General features: G+C 46.9%; 1 protein-coding gene across 1 annotated transcript in view; it reads right to left on the reverse strand.

The window, feature by feature from the left end:
* Window positions 1-9,235: 9,235 nt before the first annotated feature.
* The window catches only part of LOC122552448 (G protein-coupled receptor 54-like), a 34,739-nt gene continuing 28,941 nt past the window's right edge, over window positions 9,236-15,033 (reverse strand). The window contains exons 4-5 of the mRNA XM_043695179.2: window positions 12,194-12,432; window positions 9,236-9,850 (exon numbers count right to left, since the gene is read on the reverse strand). Coding sequence (XP_043551114.2) covers window positions 9,491-9,850; window positions 12,194-12,432 — 599 coding nt within the window. The 3' untranslated portion in view covers window positions 9,236-9,490. The remainder of the gene's footprint in view (window positions 9,851-12,193; window positions 12,433-15,033) is intronic.

Genomic DNA, 15,033 nt, shown 5'->3' on the forward strand with positions numbered 1-15,033 from the left:
ACATAGCAGAGGTATCGCAACGAAATTCTCCACCCTGTCACACTGAGGGATGATAGAATGTTCCTTTAATTCGGCACAGAGGGAGGCCATTTGGCCTAGCATTTCTGTACCGGCTCTCTGAATGAGCAATTCACCTGGTGCCAATCTCCCTGCAGCCCTGCCTGTAGTTGCTGGTTAGAGAGTAGACTAATTCCCTCTTGAGCACCTCCATTGAATCTACCTCCACCACACTCTCAGGTGATACATTGCAGCTCCTCTGCACAAAGGCCGTTCAGCGATGTGGTCAATGCTTCTTTTGCAAATTAAATCTGTGCTTTCAGCCCTTTCACCAGCTTGTTTTCCTCCCAGGGCACCTTGCTCAAACCTTCCCTCAACCTCATCCTCTGCAAAGAGCATTTCCAATCTGACTAAAGTGTATTCTGTTTGCTATAGTTGGTATTCCCCGCGATCCGAAAGCAGGGCGTTCCTATGAAACCTCTCACAAGCCAAAACGGTGCAAAGCGAAGAAGTGTCAACTTATTTGGGAAAAGGTTCGCCTTTTCTTGTAAGAGCGAAAATCCTCTATGTATTTTTGTTTTGGTTAGTGAAAGCAGTTACTAACATAGGTCTTTCGTAAAAGCCAAGAGGCGTAAAGCGAACTTTTGAAAAGCAGAGGGATTTTTTTTAGATTTAGATTAGATTAGATTACATTACAGTGTGGAAACAGGCCCTTCGGCCCAACAAGTCCACACCAACCCGCCGAAGCGCAACCCACCCATACCCCTACATTTACCCCTTACCTAACACTACGGGCAGTTTAGCATGGCCAATTCACCTGACCTGCACATCTTTGGATACCTGCATTTAATTCCTCCCTTCCTCTTGTCTCAGGTAACAGCCTCAACTCTGTGCACGGACCATCCCCTCTCTGTCAGAAGATTAGAGGTTCAATTTCCGCTTGAAAGATGACACCCTGGCAGCCAAGGTCAGTGCAGTACTGGGGGAGTGTAGCACTGTCAGAGGTACCATCTTTCAGATGAGACACTAAACGTTATGACAACTGGACGGTTTGAGCTATGAGGAGAGGCTGGATATGCTGGGACTTTTTTGACTGGAGCATACAAGGTTGAGGTGTGAGCTTTGATTTGATTTGATTTATTATTGTCACATGTACCTGTGTACAGTGAAAGGTTTTGCATTACAAGCAGGTCATACCGTACAAAGCGCATTAGTGTAATAGAACAGAGCAAGGAACACAAAGGTATGGCTGCAGAGAAGGTGAACAGAGAGTGAGATCAACATTAAATGTAAAATTTGAAAGTTCCAGAGGTTTATAAAATCATGAGGGGCGCAGATAAGGTGAATAGCAAAGATCTTCTCCCTGGGATAGAGGAGTTCAAAACTACAGGGTGTAGGTTTAAGGTGAGAGGAGTGAGATTTAAAAGGGACCCGAGGGGCAACGTAGAAGGTGGTTTGTACGTGGAATGAACTGCCAGAGGAAGTGGTAGATGCAGGGATGGTTACAACAGCTAAAAGACATTTGGACAGGTATGTGAATAGGAAAGATTTGGAGGGATATGGGTTAAATGGCTCAGTGGTTAGCACTGCTGCCTCACAACACCAGCGTCCCAGGTTCAAGCCCAGCCCTCGGGCGACTGTCTGGGTGGAATTTGCATATTCTCCCCGTGCCTGCGTGAGTTTCCTCCGGGTGCTCTGGTTTCTTCCCACAGTCCAAAGATGTGCAGGTCAGGCCAGGTGAATTGGCCATGCTAAATTGCCCGTAGTGTTAGGTAAGGGGTAAATGTAGGGGTATGGGTGGGTTGCGCTTCGGCGGGTCGGTGTGGACTTGTTGGGCCGAAGGGCCTGTTTCCACACTGTAAGTAATCTAATCTAATCTACTCTTCGGAGGGTGGGTGTGGACTAGTTGGGCCCACATTGTAGGGGATCTAATCTAATCTAAAGTGGGGCTAGATTAGTTTGGGAAAGTTGGTCAGCGTGGATGAATTGGACTGAAGGGCCATACGACTCTACGTACTGGAGATGTACCGATCGATCACAAGATGGGTACTGAATGATGCATGGCCCCGTGCACAGAGAGTTTTATTGAAACATTGAAACACCCGGCTGTCTTTGTGGATCAGAAATTTAGTAGCATAAAAAATAAAATCAAAGTCAGACGAAAGATGATGGTGAAACGTCGCACAACTTGTGGCTGTAAATAATTACTGGAAGGGGAATCGAGCCAAAAGTACCACAGAGAGAAACACAAATAAACAGGGAGAAAATAGACTACAGCCAGGAAATACGTTTCCAGAAGCAGAGCACTGGGTACTGCCATTTCGGGTCAGTTTATTGAAGATCTAACTGCAAGTCATGTCTGTCAGACACTTCTCTGATATGGTGCCCAGCACATACTGAACTGACTTGACATTCCCCTCCCGTTCTGTAGGGAATTATCCTTGGGATAACCTTGTCTGATTCGGCACAGGGTCCACTCGAAGGAGAACAACTCTTGCTGCGTTAACTGTCCTTGCCAATGGTCAACAGATCGCAATCGATGATGGCCAGTGTAAGGTCGGAAGCCATCTCTCTTACCCAGCGGTCAGTGAGAGTAGAACGGCGTGAATGCTGTAGATAGATTTTTGAGGAGCTAGAGCAGCAACTGACGGAGAAAGGAGTGGGAGGATAAGCTGATGGGGAAGGGTGGGAGGAGATTTTTGTGAAGACCAACACAGACTAGCGCAGCTGAATGGCCTGTGCCAGCGCTGTAGATACAATCTGCATTGGACAGAAAACAAGCAATGGTGAGTACTGACGAGAACTCTTCTCCCAAATTTTCTTGAGTTAGAAATATTTTTGTCAAGCTTCCTCTCCCCCCACCCACCACCCCCTCCCACAAAGATCCTGTCTGTCTCTCAGCCAGTTGCCCTCTTTTGGCATTGTCCATGGAAGGTCAGGATGAAGCAAAGCGCCCTCCGATGGCGGGTATTGGTATCAGCACCCGGTGCCAATGAAGCTCCACCTAGTGCTGGAAACGTGCAGCTGCAGAGTGGCCCATGGGAATCTGCTCATGGGAAAATCGCGCTGAGGCGCCACCAAGAGGCCTGGTGGAGAAGTGCTGACATTGGAAATACATCTTGCGAAGCTGCCCCAGATCCTTCAGCCGAGGGTTCAAGTCCCACTCCAGGACTTGATGGCTGAGGAAGTTCATAACATGGACACTCAGGCCAATGATCAAACAGAAATTGCTAGAGAAACTCAGCAGGGTCTGTGGAGAGAGAGAAAGCAGAGTTAACGTTTCAGGTCTAGTGACCCTTCGTCAAAATTTTGGAGTGTTGAATAAATCCTTTGGGAGAGATTCCTGGTCAACCATGTGAGGAAAGGAGCAGTGCAGCCTTGACCATAGCTCCAAGCTACAACACACTGCAACTAAAATTGCACTCCCTGTGTGAACTGTGAGCCCCATACCATCAAACCTCTCCCTCTGTGCAGATACAATCATACAGGACTTGCGGCAAGATCATAAACCGATCTAAAGCCAAGTCAGATAAAGCATTTCAACTGAAACTCAACCTTCACATTCAGCGTTCAGCAATAGTTAGGAATGCCTGCAAACAGGGACTCATCTACATCCGAGAGGCCACACTGATCCATCATAAGGTTGCTTTGGGTAATTGTTTCTTGACACCCAGAAATACCCTCTCACCTTTGATTTGACCAGTTTACCCGTAACGCTTCAACCAACCCCAGCTAAGAAGATAATTGTTTGTGCAAAGAAATCCTAAGTATCAGGATTAAATTTTCCCTTCTCCATCGAGTCATGCAGCACAGGGACAGACTGTTTGGTCCAACCAGTTCATAATCCCAAAATGAACAGTTCCACCTGCCTACTCCTGGCCCATATCCCTCCAAACCTTTCCTATTCATGTCCTTATCCAAATGTCTTTTAAACGTTGTAATTGTACCCACATCCACCACTTCCTCAGGAAGTTCATTCCCCACACGAGCTATCCTCTGTGTAAAACATTTGCCCCCTCATGTCTTTTTTAAATCTCTCTCCTCTCAAAAATCTTAAAACATTGTATAACCCCCCCCCCCCCCCCACACACACACACACACACACACACACATATAAAAGCTACTTCCATTTTCCCAGTGCCCCAAAGGTCTGGGTGGGTTACTCTTCGGACTGGTTGGGCCGAAGGGCCTATTTCCACACTGTAGGGAATCTAATCTAATCTAATCTAAAGTGTTATGTGACCCACAACAAATACTGGAAGTGCGTAGAGATGTTTCTCCTTATATCCCCTCTAACCCTCCTGTCCCTTACCTTTAATCGATGCCTCCGGGTGACATAGCAGACCTGAGCGTGATCGACAGTGAGGAATTCTATAGATTCACCACCCTCTTGAGAGAAGCAATTCCTCCTCATCTCGATCTCAAAGGTGCGACTCCTTGCTCTGAGGTGAAGCCCTGTCATCCTCGATTCTCAGGCCTAAGGGGAAACAGCCTCTGTTTAAGATGAGAGCCTTCTTCTCATTAACACTCACTCATGGTTATTCCTCTACCACTGTGGCCCTTCAACGCAGTCAAGAGGATGGTGCCAACAAACTAGCCCAACCATGAGATTGCAGTGGTAGTGTCACTACCTCGGGCGGGGAGGCCCAGCCGAGTCCCATCCGCTCCAGAGGTGTGTAATACCATCTCTGAACCGGCTGCATAGAAGAGGGGAGGTGATGGCCTGATGGTTTTATCAGTAGGCTATCAATCCCAAGACTCAATGGCAGGTGACGGAATTTGAATTCAATAAAAATTTGGAATTAAGAGTCTCATGATGACCATGAATCGACTGTCAGAAAAACTCATCTGGGTCACTAATGTCCCTTTACGGAAGGCAACTGCCATCTTTACCTGGTCTGGCCTACACGTGACTCCAGACCCACAGCTATGGGGTGGACTCTTAAAAACCCTGTGGGCAATAAATGATGGCCTAGCCAGTGACACCCTCATCCCGTGAATCAATGGAAAAAATAGATTCAACAGAATGCACGTCAATTCAGAAGATTCAAGTGGAGGGATTGAAGGCCGAAATGCAGGATAAAATCTCGGCCCTTTCCTTTAGGTGTCGTAAGCTGGAAAGTGCTGGGATGTAGCTGTTTACTCTCTTTCTCACTAATTTACACTGCACAGCACAATGCGAACATCACGCCATCTCACCCAGTGTTCAGAGCTGAAATGCCAAGTGATCCCAATATAGGAATTGTTCCCTATAGAGACAAAATGGACTGATTCCCCACCACCTGACTCCCTCCTTCACACTGGCTAGATACAGGAATACGACACACACACACTTAACACACGTCGATTTTCCTGCTCCTCGGATGCTGCCTGACCTGCTGTGCTTTTCCTGCACCACTCTAATCTAGACTTAACACAGCAGACAGATTCACTAATGGAGCTGGTACCCATTGTTAGAAACAGACTGGAAGAACACAACACATATCATCCTTGCTTCCTCACTCCAATTTACTTTAACTCCAGCTGGTACTACCAATTAGAATTAGCAATACGTGGATTTAAAATTAATTGAAATTCATCAGGATTTGAATCCCCCTCCTTTTAATAATATTTCAATGGCTTTGGGGGCATGCTGACCTTATAGAGGTTTATAAAATCAAGAGGGGCAGAGATAAGACAAATAGCAGATGTCTTTTCCCTCAGATTTCAAGACTGGGGGGGGGGTATTTTTAAGGTGTGAGTAGGAAGATTTTAAGAAGTGGCAATTTTTTTACACAGAGAGTGGTTTGTGTGTGAAATGAACTTCCAGAGGGATGGTGGATGTGGGGACAGTTACAACATTTAAAAGACATTTGGATAAGTTCATGAATAGGAAAGGTTTGGAGGGATATGGGCCAGGAGCAGGCAGGTGGGACTGGTTTACTTTGGAACTATGATGGGCATGGACTGGTTGGGCCGAAGGGTCTGTTTCCGTGCTGTAGGTCTCTATGAACTCATAAAACAGTCTTTATATAAAATGCAAGTTCCTTCATGTTTTTACCCTCTTTTATTTTCAGATGATGGGATGGCTCTAATAGTTATAGGGAGAGCAATAATTGAACTATAATGTTGCATGAGCCTAGCAATCCAGCTCCAAATGTCTACACTGTCTACACTCTGGTCAAAACTGCCTCTCTATTGCAACTGGAATTACACTAGTTACAGGACAGAGGGTGGCACTCTTGCCTTTGTATCTGTCAGACACTGTCTTTGCCAAGAAAATATACAGTGGTTTTTGTTGAGATGTGTCCCGAGCAGCTCTGTGACATGGGACTCTGCTCTACGGTCTGTTCCCCAACATGGACACTAGACAAATATTGACAGTGCCTGGATTCGGTGAGAGGTGCTCATTTGTCTGCCCGAAATCTTCCAATGCCAAGAGTTTGATTTGATTTTGATTTATTATTGTCACATGGTTTTGCGTGCAGTACAGGCAAATCTTACCATACAAAGTGCATCAAGGCGAGGAATACAATGTTACAGCTACAGAGAAAGTGCACAGAGAGCGAGATCAACTTTAACTTTGAGAGGTACATTCAGAACAGCAAGGAAGAAGCTGCTGTCCAATCTGTTGGTGCGTGTGTTTAAGCCTTTGTATCTTCTGCCTGACAGAAGAGGTTGGAAGAGATTCTAACCGGGGTGGGAGGGTTCTTTGATGATGTTGGCTGCCTTCCCAAGGTAGCGGGAAGTGTCGATGGAGTCAATGGATAGAAGGCTAGTTAGCGTGGGCTGTGTTCACAACTCTCTGTAGTTTCTTACAGTGTTAGCCAGAGCAGCTGTCATACCAAGCCGCGATTCGTCCAGATAGCATGCTTTCTGTGGTGCATCTACAAAACTTGGTAAAAGTCTGTATGGATGTGCCGAATGCCCTCAGCCTCCTGAGGAAGTAGAAGTGCTGTTGGTCTTTCTTGACCAGTGAGTCAACGTGGGTGGATTAGGACAGATTGTTGGTGAGCGTAACTCCCAGGAACTTGATGGTTTTGACCCTGTCCACCTCAGCTCCATTGGTGTGGGTAGAGACATGCCCGCCACCTTGCTTCCTGATGTCAATGACCACGTATTACAGATTGGAACATAGTCCACAATTTAGCTTGGAGCAGTGGGGAAAGACAACAATCCAAAGGCCTTTCAGCCACAGTACATTAAGAAGCTGGGAAAAAATACTTTGTGCTCGATGTTTGACAAGTAATGTCAAAATACGAAATGTAATTCCAAATGTACTGTGGAACATAATGGTATGGGAAGAAAGGGGTTGGTTTGTTCATTATCATAGAGTCCCTACAGTGTGGAAACAGGCCATTCAGCCCATTGAGTCCGCAATGACCCTCTGAAAAGTATCGCATCCAAACCCATTCCCCTACATTCCCCTACATTTACCCCTGACTAATGCACCTAACTCTCACATTCCTGAACACTATGGGCAATTTAGCATGGCCAATTTACCTAACATCTTTGGACTGTGGGAGGAAACCCATGCAGATACGGGGAGAATGTGTAAACTCCACACAGACAGTCACCGAGGCTGGAATCGAACCCAGGTCCCCAGTGCTGTGAGGCAGCAGTGCTAACCATTCAGCCACCATGTCACCTTATACATAATGTCAACTGTGCGCACTCACCTAATATGCTTTTAAAAATGTTATGAATAGAGTTTTGGAAAAATAAAGTTTGAGGGTTATGGGTCCAAACTTCTGGATGATTGGACTCATAATCGAGGCTGATGCTTCAGTGTAGTAGATGAGGTGCGTGACCATACTGGGGTTTTAAGAGGTCTATAGTCCTGGTTTTTTTTTTAATAAGAGGTTTTAAGACAGAGGTATAGAGTAGCCTACCAGAGCTACAAGAGTAAACAGCTTGTGAGGCCTTGCATTTTTTTTAAAGTTGCAACAATAGAAGCACCCTGAATGGGTGGGGTCAAGCTCCCACAGAACCAGGATTTTTTTGTTTCATCGTATTCAATAGCATTTGTTGCTGCAGTACCTTACTCCACGCTAATCTCTCTCAGAGTTTTCTCTTGATGTTTTGCCTCTTGGGCTGCTGGAATTGCATGTGAGACAATTTGTTTTCTGAATGTGCTGTTTGCCAAGAGTGTGTTTATGGGATGTTACCATATTGGAACAGTTAATTAATAATAGTTACAATATCTATTATTCTGTTAGCTTTTCCAATAAAGTTATTCCAATTTCTTCTTTCTTCTGTTGTAATTTAACTGCAGTGTTTGAATAAATTGTGATTTGCTTAATGTTGAGTAGTTTGACCAGTCGAATTACATCTGGAACGCAACACCTTACATTTCCCTTAAAAATAAGAGAAAATTTGGGTCTAGGCTACCTTCTTGATATATTTTGAGGGGGTTTGGTCTGGTCCATAACAGTTGTTAAAACAAGACCCCAAGCTGTTTGAAAAACAATTGAAGCACTCTTGCCTGTGTCCTGAACAAAGGCTATATTGCAGACGTCACTGAAAACACATCTCTTTTTATCATGCATTTCCACAGCTGCTTGTGATCCTTTATTGTGCATAAAATGACTTGGATATTTCTAAATTACAACAAGAAGCTACACTGTCAAAAGTAAAAATTAACTGACATTGAAAGTGCAGAGGGTACCAAATGTTAATGCAAATCCTCCACGTTACACTGCAACCTCTTTTCTGATGGGGAGTCACCTCCCAGCATTTGTCTGTTCAGGCACGAGTCAATGATGCTCAACTCTCTTGCCCCCTACATAACCAAGAGCCTGTTAGCAACTTTTACCATCTTCCTCCCATCCATTAATCGCGTGGCTAATCTAGAGTTTTGCAGTTTGGAATGTGGCTCCTGTGTTAGCTCCGGTCCTATGGGTCTGGGTGGGTTACTCTTCGGAGGGTCGGTGTGGATTTGTTGGACCAAAGGGCCTGTTTCCAAACTGTAGGGAATCTAATCTAAACTAATCTATCTGACGAAGTGTTATGAATATCTGGAGGGTATTCATCCCCGAGTTGACCCAACGTATGTACTATTTGACAACAATAAGCCTCACTCGAAGACTGGAAGTTTGTCCTTGACTCTGAGTTGGGTTGGGTTGATGTCAAGAGATCAGTTGAGTTGGATAGCTCCAATAGAGCTGCGATGGATCATTGGAATAGTTAAACTCCAAGATGGGGGGGGGGGGGGGGGGGGTGGTTGGGTGGTCAGTATGTTAGATGCGTCATGGAGGGAATGGACTTAGAATCATACAGTGGAGATGAGGCCCTTCAGCCAATCGAGTCTACACCGAGCTGTTGGGCTGAATTGTGAACTCTCCAACACATGGAAAGCATTCACAAGGTCTTTATCTAGAATCTTGGCAAATGTCATTATATGGCTCACCTAATTCCAAGCATTACGAGTCAATGACGAAGAATTTCCATTTGCCATTCGGTTAACGATAACTGATATATCGATAATCAAAGTCAATTGTCATCTTCCAAGACCTTAAGACTCCTCTGTGACAAACTTCATTTCTGCATTCCTGGAGCCATTGGCAATACTGCTGTCTCTTACTCGTTTCCTGAACATAAAGGGGAAAGCTTTCTTGAAGGACTTTCTGAAACTCTCGCCCATGAAGGCATAGACGATAGGGTTGATCAAAGAGTTAGCGTATGACATGCAGTTGGCCCAAGTTTTGATTTTGTAGGTCTCATAGGTGGCCTGGAAGTTGATGTAAAAGCCCTGGAAGAGGATGAAGAGTTGGATGGGGCCCCAACAGATGGTAAACAGCAAGATAATCACCACCACCATCTTGGTCACCTTGGTCCTCATAGCGACCGACCTCTCCGATAAGTGGGGGACTTGCTGCAAGAGAGCACATGGGAATTAACAGACAGCACTTTCACGAATAGCAATGCAACCTCATCCAAACATCTGTTGTTCTGGTCCTACTTTCGTCGAATCCCTACAGCGTGGAAGCAGGCTATTCGGCCCACACTAACCCTCCAAAGTCCCACCCCATCCCTCATGGCCAATCCACCCTAACCTGCACATCTTTGGACTGTGGGAGGACACTCATGCAGACACGGGGAGAAATGTGCAAACTCCACCCGGTGAGTCACTCCGAGGGTAGAATCGAACCCAGGTCCCTGGCGTTGTGAGGCAGTGGTGCTAACCACTGTGCCACCCATTTCATTGAATGGATCCACGGCAGATGGTGAAATATGAAACTAGACATGAAATCTTTTCTTGACGATGCAGTTACTCAGATTGCACCATTACAGATCTCAGCCCCCTACGTAACAATGCTCAGTAAGTTCCTTTCTAATCTCTTCCAAAAGGAATAAATGTTGATACAACTGCTGGTGGGCACCATAACGAAACAATCAAAAGTTCCACAGAATCTTAGAAAGGAAAATGTATCCAAGTGTTAAAGTGTTAATTCTGGTTGTGACAATGCACCCTGTGGGGCCCTCCCTTTTATAGTTGACTGGTTCCAAGTTGATGGACCCCTGCCCACTCCCTTTCTACAAGCGGGAAAAGGGGTAGGTGGGTCCTGGTGCCACAGAGCCCCTCCCCAGTCGCTGCCTGTATCCTTTAATGGGCATCTTGGCCATGAGGCAGAGCCAGGCTCACTAGGAAGGGGGGGGGGTACCACTCCAGCTGACCCACTCCCCCCACCTGCGATAGGCAGCTGAAGGCCAGAAGGGTGGGACTGAGCTGTGACCAAACGTTCAGGATCAGCCTCTTCAAATACTAAAAGGAGAATGTCCACCTCGGCAAATCTCGACACCTCCCACTTTTCCTCTCCTTGAGTTCCCTCGCTGAAGTCGGTCTAACCCACAGTGCTGTGACCATCACGACGGGTGAGCCAGTGAGGTGGGACTTGAATTCACCCTCAGCCATAACAGGATCGAACCCCGTGCTGTCGGCACCACTCTTAGTCCCATTCAAATGTTCTCCAAATACTTTATCGAAAATGTCTGTCACCCTCTTCCCCCAAGTCTCTCCCTGTCACCCCCAGTCATTCTTCCTCTCCCCCCACTATTCACACACTCACACTCTCTACTCACCCTTTGTCTCTCTCTCTCTCCTCTTCTCCCGATCCCCACCTCCAGACTCTCTAACTCCCCCTCTCCCAATCTCCAGTCTCTCTCCCTCCTTCTCCTGATCTCTAGTCTCTCTCTCTATCTATCTACCCCTCTCCCTATCCCCAGTCTCTCTCACTCCCTCTGCCTATCTGCAGTCTCTCTCTCTCTCTATCCCCCCCTCCCTACCCCTCAGTCTCTCTCTCTGTCTCTCTACCCTCCTCTCCCCATCCTCAGTCTCTCTCTCTCTTCTCCAATCCCTCTCTATCTCCAGTCTCTCCCTCCCCCTTTCCCTATCCCCGCCATTCTCTCTCTCTCTCCCCATCCCCTCCCTATCCCCACTCTCTCCCTCCCTATCCTGCTGAGCACTCAGCAAGACCTACCAAAAGCGAACTAAAATCCAGGATTTGCGAGAGGTTGACCACACCCAGTCAGGGTACTTCTATTGTTCTATACTTTACAAAAAAAAACCCAAGGCCTCACAAGTTGTTTTTCTTTTCATAGATTGCACCACACATGTCCCCCAATAAAAGAAACCAGGACAAAAAACAGCTCTTCCAGCCACATCGTCACTCACTCTCTCTCTTCCACTCCCTTCCCCAGTCTCTCTCTCTCTCGCCCTCTCTTCCCCTCCCTGTCCTCAGTCTCTCTCTCTCCTCCCCTCCCTTCCCGATATTGCTTTCCACTCCCATCCCCAACCTCTCTTCCCCTCCTTGCCCCCAGTCTCTCCCTCTCTCCTCCCTCTCCTTGCCCCAGTCTCTCTCTCTTCCCTCTCCCTGACCCCAGTCTCTCTGTCTCTTCCCCCTTACCTTATCCCTAGTCTTTCTCTCTCTCTCTCTCTCCCATTCTCCCTACCCCAATCTCTGTCTCTCTCCCCGGTCTCTTTCTCACTCTTTCTTTCCCCTCCCCCATCCTCGGGTTTTCTCTATCCCTCCCCCCAGCTTCACTCTCTCTCCTCCCCCTTCTTCCCATCAGTCTCTCTCTCTCTCTCTCTCTCTTTTTCACTTCCCAAATGTGGTTCCCATTTTCCAAACGGACACTTCAAATACTGTGTTGACTGTGAAGGTCACTGGGACACCTCAGGAAGCACCCGGCGAAGGGGCCTTCCCACTCTCTTTACCTGATAGTTGTTATCGATGGGTTCAACCATGGGCTGGCCCACTCGCTTCAACATGATGGTGTAGCACACGCAGATGGTGAGCAAGGGAAGCAGGTAGACTGCGAGAAACGTGTACACGATGAAGGCTCGCTGCTGCGATGCTGTCGGAAAGGCTTCGATGCAATAAGTCTGCAGCCCGTACCAGTAACCCCGCTCCAACCTGTGGTACATTGCCATGGGAACGGACAAGAGGAAGGAACCTACAGAGGGAGAACGAAGCGATGGAAAGTCAGAAACGAGCTCCTGGATCACGGAAGAGAAATCTGAAAATGAAAAGAGGTGTGAGGTTTACGAACTCGGGATAGGATTCCGTCTTTATTTCCCGGGTTGGGGAATCGAGGGCTAGAGGGCATCAGTTTAAGGTTGGAGGGGAAAGAATAAATAGGAACCTGAGGGGCAACTTTTTTTACACAGAGGGTGGCACGCATATGGTATGAACTGCCAGTGGAAGTGGTTGAGGCAGGTACATTAACAACATTTAAAAGGCATTTGGACAGATACATAGACAGGATATGTGCTAAATGGGGTTAGCGTGGGCGGACATTTTGGTTGAGACAGACCAGTTTGTGCCAAAGGGCCTGTCTCCGTGCTGTAAGAACAGCTAAAGGTGAAGCAGAAGAGTCTTGCTTTGCACTGAGATTTTTAACCCTGTCAAGTGAGACCGTGATATGAATGTTCCCATTTAATCCCACCATTCTTTCAAGATTCGGTTAATCCTTGTAGTCTCGAGGTGATTCAGCAGAGTGAAGCTCAGAAGGATACACGGGATTTATAATTCCATCCTTGCAGGGTGTGTCTTCAGGTGTCTGGGCTCCTTATCCCAGAATCTTCTCCCTGAAACTCTCCGCCCCTGCATATCACCTGACAGCACACTCCGACCTACTGCTAATCCTTCGTAATATGCCCTTTTGATCTGAGGTGCAACTTTTTTTTCTGCAATTCATGAAGACTCCTGCAGTATCGAGGACATTCTTCTGCGCTGGTGAATGTTAAAGGTGCCACTGGCACTATTTCAAACAGAACAGTAGGCACTTTCCCTGCCCAATGCTGTGGGACATGACTGCTGGCAGCCCCAAAATGGCTGCCGCAAAATGGCCACAACAAGATGGCTGCCACACCAGAGCAAAACTAAGGAAGCCAATTATGTGAAGTCTTTTTTTAATTCATTCAGTGGACGAAGGCCGGGCCAGCATTTATTCCCCATCGGGCAGGTAAGAGTCAACCACATTGCTGTGGGTCTGGTGTCATATGTAGGCCAGACTAGATAAGGACAGCCATTTCCTTCCCTAAAGGAACATTAATGAACCAGACTGGCAATCGACAATGGAGTCATGGTCATCGTTCGCGCTTATCTCCATTTTAAAAAAAAAATTGAATTCAGGTGCCACCAGCTGCCACAGCAGGATTCCAACCCAGGTCCTCAGAATATTTCCTGGGTCTCTGGATTAACAGATAATATTACTACGCCAACACCTGATGTTGGCTACAGAATCAGACAGCGTGGAAACAGACCTCTCTGTCAGGATTTGAGTTTCTGATTGACCCTAGTTGTCATCTCATTTTATTGTCATTCTTACCACGTTAACCCAGATCCTGAAAAGTAGCAGGTTATATAGTTGTACTCGTCATGACAGCTAGGTCTCCATTTTGCTCCCCCTGTCTAGCCCCAGCTCTCCTGTTTCAACGCAAGTACTTCCGCAAGTGTGTGGCAATGAAATGATCTGAAGCAGCCCTTTCCTTGCCAGTGCCTGGTTATAAGTTGCTTGAGGGCCCAGGTCACAGCTTTGCTGAGCTCAAGGGTTCGCTTCCAACTTGGCCGGTGCACATGGTAGCTGAGCCCAGACTGGGAGACACCCCTGAGGATCAACAGCAAAATGTAATGCCTGAAGACATACTGAGGGATCTGCCTCCAAACCGTGTGAATTAAAGGTTTGTGATATAAGTCAATGCACAGCCATCTCACACGCAAGCATCTCCATTTGATTCCTTCGTTCCTGGCTGTCCGAGCAGCAAGTCCCATTGGCCCAGGACTTAGCTCATCTGAAAGAATCTGTTTATACCAAGTTCCCAGGTGGATTGGCCATGCTAAGTTACCCATAACGTCCAGGGATATGCAGACTAGATGCATTGACATGTTGAATTACCCATAGCAGATTAGGTGGATTGGTCATGCTAAATTCCCTGTAGGGTCTAGGGATGTACGGGTTAGGGTGGATTAGCCAGGCTAAATTACCCATAGTGTCCAGGGATGTAAAGGTTAGGGTGGATTGGCCATGCTAAATTACCCATAGTGTCCAGGGATGTGCAGGTGAGGTGGATTAGTCATGCTAAATTACCCATAGTGCCGAGGGATGTGCAAATGAGGTGAATTAGCCATGCTAAATTACCCATAGTGCCGAGGGATGTGCAGATGAGGTGAATTAGCCATGCTAAATTACCCATAGTGCCGAGGGATGTGCAAATGAGGTGAATTATCCATGCTAAATTACCCATAGTGCCAAGGGATGTGCAGATGAGGTGAATTAGCCATGCTAAATTACCCATAGTGCCCAGGGATGTGCAGATGAGGTGGATTAGCCATGCTAAATTACCCGCAGTGCCCAGGGATGTGCAGATGAGGTGGATTAGCCATGCTAAATTACCCGCAGTGCCCAGGGATGTGCAGATGAGGTGGATTAGCCATGGGGAAATGCAGGGTGGGTCTGGGTAGAATACTGACGCAGATGCTGATTGGCCTCTTCCCACCCATCCTAGAGGGAGTTCTCCAGCTCTGTGCTAGAGAGGGATAAATAGAAAGTTAA

The sequence above is a fragment of the Chiloscyllium plagiosum genome, unplaced genomic scaffold (genome assembly GCF_037043375.1).
Source record: "Chiloscyllium plagiosum isolate Xiang-an unplaced genomic scaffold, Cpla_swu_hap1 HiC_scaffold_45, whole genome shotgun sequence".
NCBI lineage: Eukaryota > Metazoa > Chordata > Chondrichthyes > Orectolobiformes > Hemiscylliidae > Chiloscyllium > Chiloscyllium plagiosum.